The sequence below is a fragment of the Lonchura striata genome, chromosome 30, assembly GCF_050655825.1.
Source record: "Lonchura striata isolate lonStrDom1 chromosome 30, ASM5065582v1, whole genome shotgun sequence".
Classification (NCBI taxonomy): Eukaryota; Metazoa; Chordata; class Aves; order Passeriformes; family Estrildidae; genus Lonchura; species Lonchura striata.
Window position 1 is genome coordinate 8,156,043 of NC_140732.1, and position 15,835 is coordinate 8,171,877.

At 71.3% G+C, this 15,835-nt stretch overlaps 3 protein-coding genes across 3 annotated transcripts; 1 reads left to right on the top strand and 2 right to left on the bottom strand.

Annotated features, from left to right (window-relative positions):
- Positions 1-348: 348 nt before the first annotated feature.
- On the top strand, positions 349-5,534 carry CNN1 (calponin 1). The gene is made up of 7 exons (XM_085563291.1): positions 349-674; positions 2,395-2,516; positions 2,878-2,944; positions 3,045-3,182; positions 3,735-3,845; positions 3,927-4,073; positions 5,187-5,534. Exons 1-7 carry the CDS (start codon positions 612-614, stop codon positions 5,421-5,423), a joined length of 885 nt encoding a protein of 294 aa, XP_085419417.1. The 5' UTR covers positions 349-611; the 3' UTR covers positions 5,424-5,534.
- A 1,071-nt stretch (positions 5,535-6,605) lies between these two features.
- Positions 6,606-7,618, bottom strand: ELOF1 (elongation factor 1). Its single transcript, XM_021550359.3, has 3 exons — positions 7,290-7,618; positions 6,981-7,051; positions 6,606-6,892 (listed from the first exon to the last, which is right to left on the bottom strand). The coding sequence occupies exons 1-3, from the start codon at positions 7,403-7,405 to the stop codon at positions 6,828-6,830; spliced, it is 252 nt and encodes an 83-aa protein (XP_021406034.1). The 5' UTR covers positions 7,406-7,618; the 3' UTR covers positions 6,606-6,827.
- Positions 7,619-7,856: 238 nt separating this feature from the next.
- ACP5 (acid phosphatase 5, tartrate resistant) lies at positions 7,857-14,400 on the bottom strand. Its single transcript, XM_085563290.1, has 5 exons — positions 14,260-14,400; positions 13,213-13,467; positions 12,356-12,483; positions 9,223-9,568; positions 7,857-8,578 (listed from the first exon to the last, which is right to left on the bottom strand). The coding sequence occupies exons 2-5, from the start codon at positions 13,465-13,467 to the stop codon at positions 8,342-8,344; spliced, it is 966 nt and encodes a 321-aa protein (XP_085419416.1). The 5' UTR covers positions 14,260-14,400; the 3' UTR covers positions 7,857-8,341.
- Positions 14,401-15,835: the final 1,435 nt, after the last annotated feature.

Here is a 15,835-nt window from a genome sequence, read left to right on the forward strand (position 1 = left end):
AGTCCGATCCGGTGACGGCACCGAGCTGGGGGGGGGCGCGGCGGGGTCGGGCCGCGCTGTCCCGGGGGTCCCGCGGCACCGGGGGGGTCCCGGTGAGCGGGGAAGAGGCCCCCGGTGCCCCGGGGGGGATCCCCAGGCACCGTGGGGGAGCCCCGGTGCCCCCCGGGGGTTCCCGCTGCGGTGGGACCGGGGGGGACACGGGTGTCCGGTGGGAGGGGGCAGAGCGGGCAAGCGCTGATTTGGGGCGGGGGGAGCGTTCCGGGATTCCCCCGCCCCCCCGGCCCCCCCCCCCCCAGCTCCGGGATCCCCCCCGGTAAATGTGGAAAAAGTGACGCCATCACCCGCCCCGCCGTGACGTCAGCGCGGCGGAGGCCGCGGATTGGCTGCGGCCGCCCCGGCCCGGGGGGGCTCCGCGCCCACCGCCCACTTTTAAAAGTGGCGGCGGCGCCGGGACGGGACCGGGAGGAACCGACCGAGGGCACCGAGCCGACCCGAGGGCACCGACCCCACCCGGGACAGCCCCGAACCCACCCGGGACAGCCCCGAACCGGCGCCACCCGCCCGCCGCGACCCCACCGGAGCCACCGAGACCCCCCCCCGGGACCCCCGAAATGTCCAACGCGCACTTCAACCGCGGCCCGGCCTACGGGCTCTCGGCCGAGGTGAAGAACAAGGTGAGCGGCACCGAACCGAACCGAACCGAGCCGAACCGGGGGGGTCCGGGCGGCTCCGGGCAGGTGCGACCCCCCCGGGGCGGCGGCAGCACCGGGGGCGGGCAGGGGTCGCGGCAGGACCCGGCGGGAGCGCGGGCGGGACCCGGCGCTGTCCCTGGTGCTGCCCCGGGAGGGAAGGGACGGACACCGGGACAGGGGGGCGGCACCGGCGTGTCCCCCCCGGGGGTCGTACCGAGCGCCGGTTCACCGGGGGTGCGGCTGGGCTGCCCGGGGAGCTCCGCACCCCCCGTTCCCTCCGGAAAGCGGGAGGTGACCGGCACCGGGTGCCCGGCGGGGGTGAGGGAGGGGAGGGGAGGGGGCGACACCGGGGCTCCCCGCCGTGAGCACCGGGGGGTCCCGCCGTGAGCACCGGGGGGTCCCGCCGGGCACCGGGCCGTTCAGGGTTAACCGGGAGCGGGGGGGCGGTTGGTCTCCGCAGCCCCCGGTCCCCACGGCGGGCGGGTGGTGACGGGCACCGGGTGCGCCCCGGGACGGGGGACGGGGACGGCGGCACCGGGGAGCACCGGGGGCTCCCGCCGGTGTGCGGCCCGTTAAGGGTTAACCCGGAGGGGGTTCGGCGGACCGGGGGGGCGCCGCCGACCGCCCAGCCCGCGGCGGGCGGGAGGTGACGGTCACCGAGCTGAAGCGGCGGCGACACCGGAACCCCCGCCGGGACTGAGGAGGCCACGGGGCGACACCGGAACGGAGCGGGCGGACCCCGGGACACCCCCCACGAGCACCGGGTGGCGTCCCGCCGGTGTCCGCCCCGTTAAGGGTTAACGGGGACGGTTCGGGTGGCCCGGGGGGGCCCCGCGGCGGGCGGGAGATGCCGGACACGGCGGGGGGATGGACACGGCGGGGGGGGGGTCCCGCCGCGCACCGGCCCGTTAAGGGTTAACGGGGGGGGATCGGCGGCCCGGGGGGGGCCCGGCGGCCCCCGGCCCCGCCGTGAGCCCTTATAAGGCGGCGGAGCGCGGCGGGCGGGCGGCGGCGGCCCCGGGCCGGGGCTATATATGGGCAAAGGTTCGGCCGGCCCGGTCGCCCGCGGCTCCCGGGGGGGCCGGGCGGGGCGGGGGGGGGTCCGGGCACCCCCGGCCCTCCCGGCTCCCTCCGGCCCCGCGGGAACGGGGGAACCGGGGCCAGCGGGGATCCCCCGTCCCCGGTGCGGCCGCCGCCTCTTCCCTGAGGGTGTCCCCGGTGTCCCCGCCTTGGGGTGTCCCCAGTGTCCCCTCCTTGGGGTGTCTCCAACGTCACATCCTTGGGGTGTCCCCACTGTCACCTCCTTAGGGTGTCCCCTCCTTGGGGTGTCCCCATTGTCCCTCCTTGGGGTGTCCCCACGTTCCCCGTCTGTGTCCCCGTGCCGGTGTCCCCGTGTCCCCCGCGGTGTCCCCGCACCCTCCGTGGCCTCGGCGCAATGTCCCCCGTGTCCCCTCGTCCCCGTGAGGGTGTCCCCGACATTCTCCGTGCCACCACGTCCCCCTGGCGGAGTCCCTCTGTCCCCCCGGTGGTGTCCCCATGTCCCGTGTCCCCATGTCCCGTGTCCCCCTGGCGGTGTCCCCGTGTCCCCATGTCCCGTGTCCCCATGTCCCGTGTCCCCATGTCCCGTGTCCCCGTGTCCCCATGTCCCGTGTCCCTGTCCCCATGTCCCGTGTCCCCATGTCCCGTGTCCCCGTCCCCGCAGCTGGCCCAGAAGTACGACCCGCAGCACGAGCGGGAGCTCCGTGCCTGGATCGAGGGGACCACGGGGCGCCGGATCGGGGACAACTTCATGGACGGGCTCAAGGACGGCGTCATCCTCTGCGAGTACGACCCCGTGCGACCCCCGGGACCCCGCTGGGACCCCGTGCGACCCCCGGGACCCCGTGCGACCCCTGGGACCCCCGGAACCCCCACCGGGACCCCCGCTGGGACCCCCGGAACCCCCACCGGGACCCCGGCTGTGTCCCCGCGGGCTGGGACCGGCCCCGGTCCGGAGGATGAATTTTAACCCATTCCTCACCCGGGCTGACCCCGAGCCTGCTGAGCACAGCCCCCCAACCCCGCCGTGCCTGTCCCCCACACCCCGCTCCTGGCCGGGCTCTGGGGTCACCCAGGGGTCACCCCGGGGTCACCCGGGGTCACCCTGTGGTCACCCCCTGACCCCACCCGTGCTCGGCCCCTCCAGGCTCATCAACAAACTGCAGCCGGGCTCGGTGCCCAAGGTGAACGAACCCGTCCAGAACTGGCACAAGGTGAGGGGACCCCCCAAAACCGGGGCTGGGGGCGGCTCTGGGATGGGGCTGGGGGGGAGGATCTGACCCCGAACCCCGCCCCGACTCCCCCCGCCCGCAGCTGGAGAACATCGGGAACTTCCTGAGGGCCATCACGCGCTACGGGGTGAAGCCCCACGACATCTTCGAGGCCAACGACCTCTTCGAGAACACCAACCACACCCAGGTCCAGTCCACGCTCATCGCCCTCGCCAGCCAGGTCAGCTCCCGGGGGGCCCGGGGGTCCTGGGGGGGGCCGGGGGTCCGGGGGGCTCCAGAGGGTCCTCGTGTCCCCTTGGAGGACACCGGCCACACGCTGGGGGGGATCCAGAGCGGGGATTTGGGGTCTGGGGAGGAGATTTGGGGTCTGGGGAGGGGGTTTGGGGTCCAAGGAGGGGATTTGGGGTCTGGGGGAGGAATCTGGGGTCCAGGGAGGGGATTTAGGGTCTGGGGAGGGGATTTGGGGTCTGGGGAAGGTGTTTGGGGTCCAGAGAGGGGATTTGGGGTCCAAGGAGGGGATTTGGAGTCTGGGGGAAGAATCTGGGGTCCGGGGAGGGGAATTGGGATGTAGGGAAGGAATTTGGGGTCTGGGGAGGGGATTGGGGTCCAAGGAGGGGTTTTGGGGTCCAAGGAGGGAATTTGGGGTGTAGGGAAAGAATTTCATGTCTGGGGAAGGAATTTGGAGTCCAAGGAGAGGATCTGGGGTCCGGGGAGTGGATTTGGGGTCCGGGGGTCCCCGTGAGCCCCCCCTCAAGCCCACGGTCTCCGCCAGGCCAAGACAAAGGGGAACAAGGTGGGGCTGGGGGTGAAATACGCCGAGAAGCAGCAGCGGCGCTTCCACCCCGAGAAGCTGCGCGAGGGCAGGAACATCATCGGGCTGCAGGTGACACCCGGGGACGCTGGGGGGACACGGGGGGGGCGTGCTGGGGACAGCTGGTGACACCGTGGCCGTCGCTGTCCCCAGATGGGCACCAACAAGTTCGCCAGCCAGCAGGGCATGACGGCGTACGGGACACGGCGGCACCTGTACGACCCCAAACTGGGCACGGACCAGCCCCTGGACCAGGCCACCATCAGCCTCCAGATGGGCACCAACAAAGGCGCCAGCCAGGTGGGGACACGGGGACACTGCCAGCATGGGGGGACATGGGGACACTACCACTCCACGGGGACAGTGCCACCCTACAGGGACATTGCCACCATGGGGGGACACTGCCACCCCATGGGGACACGGCCACCGCATGGGGACACAGGGCGAGATGGCACCAGGGGACTTGGATGTCCCGGGTTAGGGGGACAAAGGGAGCGGAGAGCCCGCGGGCAGCGGGGACAGACAGAGCCGGGCACCCTGAGGTGCCACCGGCCCGGCCGGTGGCCCAGGCAGCCCCGGGGACAGCGGAGCAGGGGACAAAGGGGCTCTGAGGGGGGCACAGAGGGACTCTGGGGACAGGAGGGGACAGGGAGGGGACAGACACCCTGCGGGCAGCACGGGGAGCAGAATGGAGGAACCCCCGAGCATCCCCCCACGGCCTCGGGGTGGCTGTGAGCCCCTCGGGGTGCCCGCGGCCACCGCCCCGTGCCGGTTCCTGACCGGAGCCGGTTCCTGCCCCGAGCCGGTTCCTGACCGGAGCCGGTCCCTGACTGGAGCCGGTTCCCGCCCCAATTCCGTTCCTGCCCCGAGCCTGTTCCTTCCCTGATCCCGTTCCTGACCGGAGCCTGTTCCTGACCGGAGCCCCTCTGACCGGAGCCCGTCCCTGCCCCGAGCCGGTTCCTGACCGGAGCCCATTCCTTCCCCGATCCCGTCCCTGACCGGAGCCCGTTCCTGCCCCGATCCCGTCCCCGCCCCGAGCCCGTTCTTGCCCCGATCCCGTCCCTGACCGGAGCCCGTTCCTGCCCCGATCCCGTCCCCGCCCCGAGCCCGTTCTTGCCCCGATCCCGTCCCTGACCGGAGCCCGTTCCTGCCCCGATCCCGTCCCCGCCCCGAGCCCGTTCTTGCCCCGATCCCGTCCCTGACCGGAGCCCGTTCCTGCCCCGATCCCGTCCCCGCTCCGATCCCGTTCCTGCCCCGAGCCCGTTCTTGCCCCGATCCCGTCCCTGACCGGAGCCCGTTCCTGCCCCGAGCCTGTCCCTGCCCCGAGCCCGTTCTTGCCCCGATCCCGTCCCTGCCCTGATCCCATCCCCGCTCCGATCCCGTCCTTGACCCGAGCCCGTTCCCACCGGCCAGGCGGGGATGACGGCACCGGGGACGAAGCGGCAGATCTTCGAGCCGGCGCTGGGCATGGAGCACTGCGACACGCTGACCATCGGGCTGCAGATGGGCAGCAACAAGGGCGCCTCGCAGCAGGGCATGACGGTGTACGGCCTGCCGCGCCAGGTCTACGACCCCAAGTACTGCGGCGGCCCCGAGCTGCTGGGCCACGACGGCCTCGACGGCCACGACGGCCTCTACAACTCCCAGTAGCCGCCGGCCCGCGGCCGCTTGCACCCCAACACCGCTCGTCACCGGCCTCACCGCGCCCCGCCGAGCCGCCACCGGGGCTGGCACCGGGGGGACAGGCCCCGGGATCGGCTCCAGGATCGGCCCCGGGGCTGGCACTGGGGGAAACTGCCCCCGGGATCAGCTCTGGGATCGATCTCAGGGGAAACCAGCCCCGGGATCGGCCCCGGGGCTGGCACCGGGGGGACCGGCCCCGTGGCTAGCACTGAGGTTGGCACCGGGGGAAACCGGCCCTGGGATCGGCCCCGGGGCTGGCACTGGGGGAAACTGCCCCCGGGATCAGCTCTGGGATCGATCTCAGGGGAAACCGGCCCCGGGATCGGCCCCGGGGCTGGCACCGGGGGGACCGGCCCCGTGGCTAGCACTGAGGCTGGCACCGGGGGAAACTGGCCCTGGGATCGGCCCCGGGGCTGGCACTGGGGGAAACTGCCCCCGGGATCAGCTCTGGGATCGATCTCAGGGGAAACCAGCCCCGGGATCGGCCCCGGGGCTGGCACCGGGGGAAACCGGCCCTGGGATCGGCCCCGGGGCTGGCACTGGGGGAAACTGTCCCCGGGATCAGCTCTGGGATCGATCGCAGGGGAACCGACCCCGGGACTGGCACCGGGGGGACCGGCCCCGGGGGAAACCGGCCCTGGAATCTGCCCCAGAATCGATCTCAGGGGAAAACGGCCCCAGGATCGGCCCTGGGGGAAACCAGCCCCGGGATTGCCCCAGGGAAAACCGGCCCCGGGATTGGCTCCAGGATCAATCCCAGGGGAAACCGGGCCCGGGATCGATCTCAGAGGAAACCGGCCCCGGGATCAGCCCCGCGATGGCTCCCGGGGTGGGGGGGTGGGGGGGCAGCACTCGGCACCGGCCCCGGTGGGACAATCCCGGGACCGGCCCCGGGCGGGGCCAGGGCTGGGCTGGCCCCGGGTTCGGTCCCGGGATCACCCCCGGGTTTGGTCCCCGGTTCGGCCCCGGGGGGTTCGGGCCCCGCCACGTGTGAAGCCACCGAGGCACAATAAAAGCCACACGCAGAGGTGACGGCGCCGTGGGACCGTGCTGGGGGACACCGAGGGGACACCGAGGGGACAGGGGACACCGGGGGGACACCGGGGCGGCGGGGACGGGGTGGACAATGGGGGACAAAGGGACAGGGGAGACACGGGCCACCACTCGGGGCGTTTATTCCGGGGCCGCTGTCCCCAAACGCGTCGCCCCCCGCCCCGGTGTCCCCACGGGAACGAGGACAAGTGCCGGGCGCGGGGGAAGGAGGGGATGCCACCCCCGCACCGGCTCCGGGGCTGTCACCGGGCCCGGGGGGGGTCCCTGACCCCGCCGGGAGTTTGGGGAGCGGGAGGAGCCCCCGCCGCCCCCTCGGGGTCACTGGTTGGCGGCTTCGCAGGCGTCGATCCAGTCGCTGTAAACGTCCACGGGCTCCGACAGGTCTGGCGGCGCCGTTAAGGCTCCAACACCGACTCGGGGGGTCCCGGAGGGGTCCCGGGGGTGTCCCGAGGGGGGTCCCGGTAAGGATACAGGTGATGGGGGTCTGGAACTCCTCCAGGCACACGGTGCACGAGATCACCCCGGTGTTCCGGGCGCGGTCCCTGCGGGGCACGGGACGGGCGTGACCCCTCCGGGCTCCGTCCCGATCCCCCCCGCCACACTCCCGGTGTCCCCCCGCCCGGTGTCCCCTCCCCGGTACCGGCACCCCCGCCCGGTGTCCCCCTCCATGTCTCCGCTCTCCGCATCCCCCCCGGGTTTCTCCGTCGCTCTTCCCGCGCTGCCGCCCATCCCCGGGTCCCGTCCCCGGTGCCCCCCCGGTGCCCGGTGTCCCGCGCTCACATCTTGACGTCGCAGGACTTCTCGTGGTTGCAGAAGGGACACGTGAACTGCGTCTCCAGCGTCCCCGTCATCTTCTTCTTGGGCGGCGGCTTTCGCTTCGACTTGCGGCGGCCCATGGCGGCCGCACCGGAGCCCAGAACCGGGAACGGCCTCGGGAAGGGGAACCACACCGGGATCGGCCCCGGGAGCCGGCTCGGAGTGGCCCCGACCCGCTGCGGGACGTGCCGAGGACGGCTGGACCCCCCCCCCCGGTGCCCCCCGGTGCCCCCCGGTCCCTCCCGGTCCTCACGCCGCGCTCCCGCCGCGATCCCGGAAGTGCCGCCCCTCCGCCCTCAGCCAATCAACGGCGGGAACGGTGCGCTCTTCCCCACGTGACCAGAAAACGCCCCGCTCATTGGTTGATAAGAACAGCGCCCCAGCCAATCACCAGCGGCGAACCGAGCGACTCTACCCCGCCCACTCAGTGAGTGATGGACGCGCATTTCAGCCAATCAACGGGCGGGAGGCGTGGCCAGCCCTGCCGGACCCCGCCCATCGCGGTTTTGGGGTGAATCGCGGCGGTTTCGGGCCCTTCAAAGCCTTTATTGGCGGCACGGGGCAACCGGGCGGGGCCGGCGGGCAGTATCCGGTCCCCGGTGTCCCCAAGGGGTCAGAGCTGACGGGGTGTCCCCGAAGGCAGCGGTGCCGGTGTCCCCCGGGGGGACTCGGCGGTCTCGGGGCGTCCCCAGGGAGGGGTCCCGGTGTTCCCGATGTCCCCAGGGAACGGATCCCGGTGTCCCCGTGTCCCGCTGTCCTGGTGTCCCCACTGTCCCCGCTGTTCCGGTGTCCTGCTCTCCGGGTGTCCCGCTCTCCCGGTGTCTCGCTGTCCCCGCTCTCCGCTGTCCCGGTGCCCTGCTGCCCCGGTGTCCCGCTCTCCCGGTGTCCCCGTGCCCCGCTCTCCCGGTGTCTCGCTGTCCCCGCTCTCCGCTGTCCCGGTGTCCCGCTGTCCCCCTGCCCCGCTCTCCCGCTGTCCCGGTGCCCCGCTGTCCGCTCTCCGCCGTCCCCGGTCCCGGTCACGGGTGGCGCGGCGGCAGCGTGACGCGGTGCAGGACGCGCCCGGTGGCCTCCAGGAAGGTGACGGTGGCGGCGGCGGGCTCCAGGCGCACGTGGGCGAAGCCGCCGGGGCTGGCGGCGCTCCCGTAGAAGAACCGGAGGGCGCCGGGGGGCACCGAGCCCGCGTGGGGCTGCGAGTCCTCCATGAAGTTGCCGGCGCCGCTCAGGACGTAGCCCACGCCCCCCTCCTCCAGGTACTGCGGGGAGACACCGGGGGTGTCGGGGGGTCTGGGGCTCCCTGAGCACCTCTGGGTGTCCCTGCACACCTCTGGGTGTCCCTGCACAGCTTTGGGTGTCCCCGCACAGCTTTGGGTGTCCCCGCACACCTGTGGGTGTCCCCGAGCACCTTTGGGTGTCCCTGCACACCTCTGGGTGTCCCCAAGCAGCTTTGGGTGTTCCCGCACAGCTTTGGGTGTCTCTGAACAGCTTTGGGTGTCCCTGATCACCTTTGGGTGTCCCTGAACAGTTTTGGTGTCCCTGCACCCCCGGCCATCCCTCACCTGGCACATCTGGCTGTGCCTCACCTGGCACACCTGGCACCCAACCATCCCTCCCCTGGCACCCTGGCACCCCTGGCCATCCCTCCCCTGACACGCCTGGTACCCTGGCACCCCCGGCCCTCCCTCCCCTGGCACCCTGGCACCCTGTCACGTGGCCCTCGCACCCCTGGCACCCCTGACACCCTCAGCCATCCCTCCCCTGGCACCCTGGCACCCCTGGCACCCTGGCACCCCTGTCACCCGGCCCTCGCACCCCTGGCACCCCTGTCACCCTGGCACCCCTGTCACCCGGCCCTCGCACCCCTGTCACCCTGGCACGCCGTCACCCGGCGGCGCCTCACCTGCAGGTTGTGGTCGTGCCCGCACAGGTAGGCGCTGACGCGGTGGCGCCGCAGCAGCGGGCGCAGCAGGCGCAGCAGGCAGGGCGTGGGGCCGTGCTTGCCCACGGACCAGAGCGGGTAGTGCCCGGCCACCAGCACGAAGCGCTCGGCGGCCGCCGCCTCCAGCTGCGCCCGCAGCCAGCGCAGCTGCGCCGCCGCCGCCGCCGCGTCCCGCGGCCCCGCCGGGCCCCGCCCGAAATCGTCGCCGCGGCCGCAGAGCAGAACCGAGTCGAGCACCAGCAGCCGCGCCGAGGCGTTGGAGCCGGGCAGGTGCAGCCGCAGGCTGTAGTAGGGGTGGGGGAAATGCCTGCGGGGGTTGGGGACATTTGGGGACACCTCGGGATACCAGGGGACACTGTGGGGACAGCCCGGCACAAGGCACAGGTGGGGGAAGTGCCTGCGGGATTGGGGACATTTGGGGACACCTCGGGATACCAGGGGACACTGTGGGGACAGCCCGGCACAAGGCACAGGCTGTAGTAGGGGTGGGGGAAGTGCCTGCGGGGGTTGGGGACATTTGGGGACAGTGTGGGGACAGCCTGGCACAAGGCACAGGCTGTAGTAGGGATGGGCAAAGTGCCTGCGGGGGTTTGGGGACATTTGGGGGACACCTGGGGACACTGTGGGGACAGCCCGGCACAAGGCACAGGCTGTAGTAGGGGTGGGGGAAATGCCTGCGGGGTTGGGGACATTTGGGGACAATGTGGGGGACACCTGGGGACAGCCCTGCACAAGGCACAGGTGGGGGAAGTGCCTGCGGGGGTTGGGGACATTTGGGGACACCTCGGGATACCAGGGGACACTGTGGGTACAGCCCGGCACAAGGCACAGGTGGGGGAAATGCCTGCGGGGGTTGGGGACATTTGGGGACACTTGGGGACAGTGTGGGGACAGCCCGGCACAAGGCACAGGTGGGGGAAGTGCCTGCGGGGGTTGGGGACATTTGGGGACACCTCGGGATACCAGGGGACACTGTGGGGACAGCCCGGCACAAGGCACAGGCTGTAGTAGGGGTGGGGGAAATGCCTGCGGGGTTGGGGACATTTGGGGACAATGTGGGGGACACCTGGGGACAGCCCTGCACAAGGCACAGGTGGGGGAAATGCCTGCGGGGTCTGGGGACATTTGGGGACACCTCGGGATACCAGGGGACACTGTGGGGACAGCCCGGCACAAGGCACAGGCTGTAGTAGGGGTGGGGGAAGTGCCTGCGGGGGTTGGGGACATTTGGGGACATTTGGGGACAGTGTGGGGACAGCCCGGCACAAGGCACAGGCTGTAGTAGGGGTGGGGGAAATGCCTGCGGGGTTGGGGACATTTGGGGACAATGTGGGGGACACCTGGGGACAGCCCTGCACAAGGCACAGGTGGGGGAAGTGCCTGCGGGGTCTGGGGACATTTGGGGACAGTGTGGGGACAGCCCGGCACAAGGCACAGGTTGGGGAAGTACCTGCGGGGTTTGGGGACATTTGGGGACACCTGGGGACAGTGTGGGGACAGCCCGGCACAAGGCACAGGTGGGGGAAATGCCTGCGGGGGTTGGGGACATTTGGGGACAGTGTGGGGACAGCCCAGCACAAGGCACAGGTGGGGGAAGTGCCTGCGGGGGTTGGGGACATTTGGGGACAGTGTGGGGACAGCCCGGCACAAGGCACAGGTGGGGGAAATGCCTGCGGGGGTTGGGGACATTTGGGGGACATCTGGGGACAGTGTGGGGACACTTGGGGACACCTCAGGATACCAGGGGACATTTGGGGACAGCGCGGCACAAGGCACAGGTGGACGAAGTGCCTGCGGGGTCTGGGGACATTTGGGGGACACCTGGGGACAGTGTGGGGACAGCCCGGCACAAGGCACAGGTGGACGAAGTGCCTGCGGGGTCTGGGGACATTTGGGGGACACCTGGGGACAGTGTGGGGACACCTGGGGACACCTCGGGATACCAGGGGACAGTGTGGGGACAGCCCAGCACAAGGCACAGGTGGGGGAAGTGCCTGCGGGGGTTGGGGACATTTGGGGACACTTGGGGACAGTGTGGGGACACCTGGGGACAGCCCAGCACTGGCACAGGGCAGGGGAAAGGTCTGTGGGACACGGGGACATCGTGAGGACAAGAGGGGACACGGTGGGGGATGCACCAAGGAGGCTTGGGGACAGCCTGGGGACAGCCTGAGGGGGCTTGGGGACAGCCTGGGGACACCCTCAGGGGCTTGGGGACAGTCTGGGGACAGTCTGAGGGGGCCTGGGGACAGTCTGAGGGGCTTGGGGACAGCCTGAGGGGCTTGGGGACAATCTGGGGACACGCCAGCACATGGCACAGGGTGTGGTAGGGCTGGGGACAGAGCCCGCGGGACGTGAGGGCACTTGGGGACATGCGGGGACACGCGGGGACACGCGGGGACATGTGGGGACATGCGGGGACATGTGGGGACATGCGGGGACAAGCCCAGCAGGGCTGGGGACACCCCACAGGGGCTTAGGGACAGGCTGGGGACACCGTGGGGACTTGGGGACACCATGGGGACACCCTGAGGGGACCTGGGGACACGGTGGGAGCACCTGGGGAAAGGGATGGAGGGGGGACACGGTGGGGACACCATGAGAGGACTCAGGGACACGGTGGGGACACCCCCAGGAGACTTGGGGACACCCCAGCAGCAGGCACAGGGCATGGGAAGTGCCGGTGGGACACGGGGACATGAGAGGAGACCCCGAGGGGACACCGGGGGACACCAGGGGACCTTCGGGGACCCTTGGAGACACCGGGGGACCCTTGGGGATGCTCGGGGACAGCAGGGGACCCTCAGGGACCCTCGGGGACAGCAGGGGACCCTCGGGAATGCTCAGAGACCCTCAGGGACCCTCGGGGACAGCGGGCGACCCTCGGGGATGCTCGGGGACCCTCAGGGACCCTTGGGGACCCCAGGGACACCGGGGGACCCTTGGGGACGCTCGCAGACCCTTGGGGACACCGGGGGATGCTTGGGGACAGTGGGGGACTCTTGGGGACAGCAGGGGACCCTTGGGGACGCTGGGGGACCCTCGGGGACCCTCGGTGACACCGGGGGACCCTCGGGGACCGCGGCGGCCGTACCAGCGTGGGGAGCGGTGGCTGTAGCGCAGCTGCGCGGTGACGTTGCCGGCGTGGTCGTGGTTCCCGGCCATCACGTACCAGGGGACACCGCGGAGCCCCGGGGACACGAAGACGCTCTCGAAGGTGTCCTGGGGACAACGGGGACGTGGGGGACGATGGGGACACAGAGGGGGCAATGGGGACACACTAGGGACGATGGGGACACTGGGGACATTGGGGACAGTGGGGACAATGGGGGGACAACGGGGATATGAGGGGACAGTGGGGACACAGAGGGGCAATGGGGGAATGGGAGACAATGGGGACACACTGGGGACAGTGGGGACATGGGGGGACAATGGGGATATGGGGGACAATGGGGACATGGGGGGGGACACTGGGGACACACTGGGGACACAGGGGGATGATGGCAGCTGTCCCCCCGGTGTCAGGGTGTCCCAGTGTCAGGGTGTCCCGGTGTCGGGGTGTCCTGGTTTCAGGGTGTCCCCAGGGTCAGGGTGTCCCCAGGGTCAGGGTGTCCCAGGGTCGAGGTGTCCCAGGTCAGGGTGTCCTGGGGTCGGGCTGTCCTGGTATTGGGGCGTTTCGGGGTGTCCCGGTATTGGGGTGTCCCGATTTCGGGTGTTGCAATGTCGGGCTGTCCCAGTGTCAGGGTGTCCCAGTGTCGGGGTGTCCCGGGTCAGGGTGTCCCCAGGGTCCAGGTGTCCCAGTATTGGGGTGTCCCGGTTTAGAGGTGTCCCGGTTTCAGGGTGTCACGGGGTCGGGGTGTCCCGGTATTGGGGTATCCCGGTTTCGGGGTGTCCCCAGGGTCGGGGCATCCCGGTGTCGGGGTGTCCCGCTGTGGGGTGTCGCGGTGTCACCTGGAAGCGCGGGTCCCACTCGTCGCGCACCCCCGAGAAGTAGAAGTTGTCGCCCAGGGCCAGCACGAAGTCGCCGCCCAGCGCGGCCGCCGCCCGGCCCATGGCCGCCGCCGTGGCCGCCTGGCGCGGGGTGACAAAGGGGGGCTCGGGCAGTCCCCCCCAGTCGCCCAGGGCCAGGAAGGTCAGAGCGTCCCCGTCACCCCCCACGCGTGACACCGCGGGCACCAGCAGCGACAGCCACAGCAGCGCCAGCATCTGCGGGGGGACACGGGGGTGGCACCGGGGGGGGGACACGGGGGGACACGCGGGTGGCACCGGGGGGGGACACGGGGGTGGCACCGGGGGGGGACACGGGGGGACACGGGGGTGGCACCGGGGGGGGGACACGGGGGGACACGGAGGTGGCATCGGGGGTGGCACCGCAGCGGGGGGACACGGGGGTGGCACCGGGGGGGGGACACGGGGGGACACGCGGGTGGCACCGGGGGGGGACACGGGGGGACACGGGGGTGGCATCGGGGGTGGCACCGCAGAGGGGGGACACGGGGGTGGCACTGCAGCGGGGGGACACGGGGGTGGCACTGCGGGGGGACACGGGGGGACACGGGGGTGGCATCGGGGGTGGCACCGCAGAGGGGGGACACGGGGGTGGCACTGCAGCGGGGGGACACGGGGGTGGCACCGCGGGGGGACACGGGGGTGCCACAGTCTCCCCCGGTGTCACCCAGAATCTGGGGGTGTCACCCGAGGGTCCGGGGGTGTCACCTCCCCCCCGCCAGTGTCACCCTAGGGTCCGGGGGTGTCACCCGGGGCTCCGGGGCTGTCCCGGTCCCCCCCGGGGATGTCCCGGTCCCCCCCCGGGGGTATCCCTGTCCCCTCCCCGGTGTCACCCGGGGCTCCGGGGCTGTCCCGGTCCCCCCCCGGGGGTATCCCTGTCCCCTCCCCGGTGTCACCCGGGGCTCCGGGGCTGTCCCGGTCCCCCCCGGGGGTGTCCCTATCCCCTCCCCGGTGTCCCGGGGCTGTCCCGGTCCCCCGGGGCTCGCTCACCGTCGCGGCCGCCGCTGTCCCCGCGGTCCCCCCGGGCCGGCCCCGCCGCCCCTTTATGGCCGCCGAAGGGGAAGCGGGGTCGGCACCCCCCCGGGGCTGTCACCTGACCCCGCGGGGACACTGGGAGCACTGGGAGCACTGGGAGGGGGGATGGGAACTGGGAGCACTGGGAGAGGGGGGGATGGGAACTGGGAGCACTGGGAGGGGGGGGGATGGGAACTGGGAGCACTGGGAGCACTGGGAGGGGGGATGGGAACTGGGAGCACTGGGAGGGGGGATGGGAACTGGGAGCACTGGGAGAGGGGGATGGGAACTGGGAGCACTGGGAGAGGGGGATGGGAACTGGGAGCACTGGGAGGGGGGATGGGAACTGGGAGCACTGGGAGAGGGGGATGGGAACTGGGAGCACTGGGAGCACTGGGAGGGGGGATGGGAACTGGGAGCACTGGGAGAGGGGGGGATGGGACAGGGAGAGCACTGGGAGCGGCGCGAACTGGGAGCACTGGGAGCACTGGGAGGGGGGCTGGGCTACTGGGAGAGGGGGGATGGGCTACTGGGAGCACTGGGAGCGCTGAGAGCGGCGAGAACTGGGAGCATTGGGAGCACTGGGAGGGGGGGGAATGGGAACTGGGAGCGCTGGGAGGGGGGGGATGGGAACTGGAAGCACTGGGAGCACTGGGAGGGGGGGGAATGGGAACTGGGAGCACTGGGAGCGGGGGATGGGAACTGGGAGCACTGGGGGGGGGATGGGACACTGGGAGTACTGGGAGAAGGGGGTTGGGTTACTGGGAGCACTGGGAAATTGGAATCATGCGGAAATTCCCCAAAATTCCCCAAATGCGCTCGAGCCTCGGGACTGAGGGACGCGGACACGCCCCCCCCCCATCCAAAGGGGAGGGACCCCCAAAAATCCCCCCCAGACCCCCGAAATGTCCCCCCAAATCCCCCCTGTGCCCCCAAATTCGCTCTGTACCCCCCCAAAACCCACTCAGTGCCCCCCAATTCCCCCCCTTTGCCCCCCAAATCCCCCCCTCGCCCCCCAAATCCCTCCCTGTGCCCCCTGAATCCCCCCAAAATCCTCTCAGTGCCCCCCAAATCCCCCCTGTGTCCCCCTAAATCCCCCCAAATCCTCTCAGTGCCCCCCAAATCCCTCCCTGGGCCCCCCAAATTCCCCCTGTGCCCCCCAAATCCCTCCCTGTGCCCCCCAAATCTCCTCGGTGCTTCAAATTTCCCTCTTTTCCCCCTCCAATCCCCTCTGTGCCCCCCAAATCCCCTTCAGTGTCCCCCCAAATCCCCCCGTGCCCCCCAAATCCCCTTTGTACCCCCCTAAATCCCCCCCTGTGCCCCCCAATCCCCCCGTGTCCCGGCCCAGGCGCTGGCAGCGGGGAAGAACATTTTTTATTTCCATTTTTTTTTCTCCTTTTCCGCCCCTTTTTTTTCTTTTTTTCCGCGGATTTTTCCTCATCCCGCGCGGGGGGGGGGGGGGGGAGGGGCGATGGGGGGGAGGGGCCGACCCCCCCCATGGGAAATGACGTCACTAGCACGTGCAGGGGGGTGAGGGGGGGTCCCCAAAATG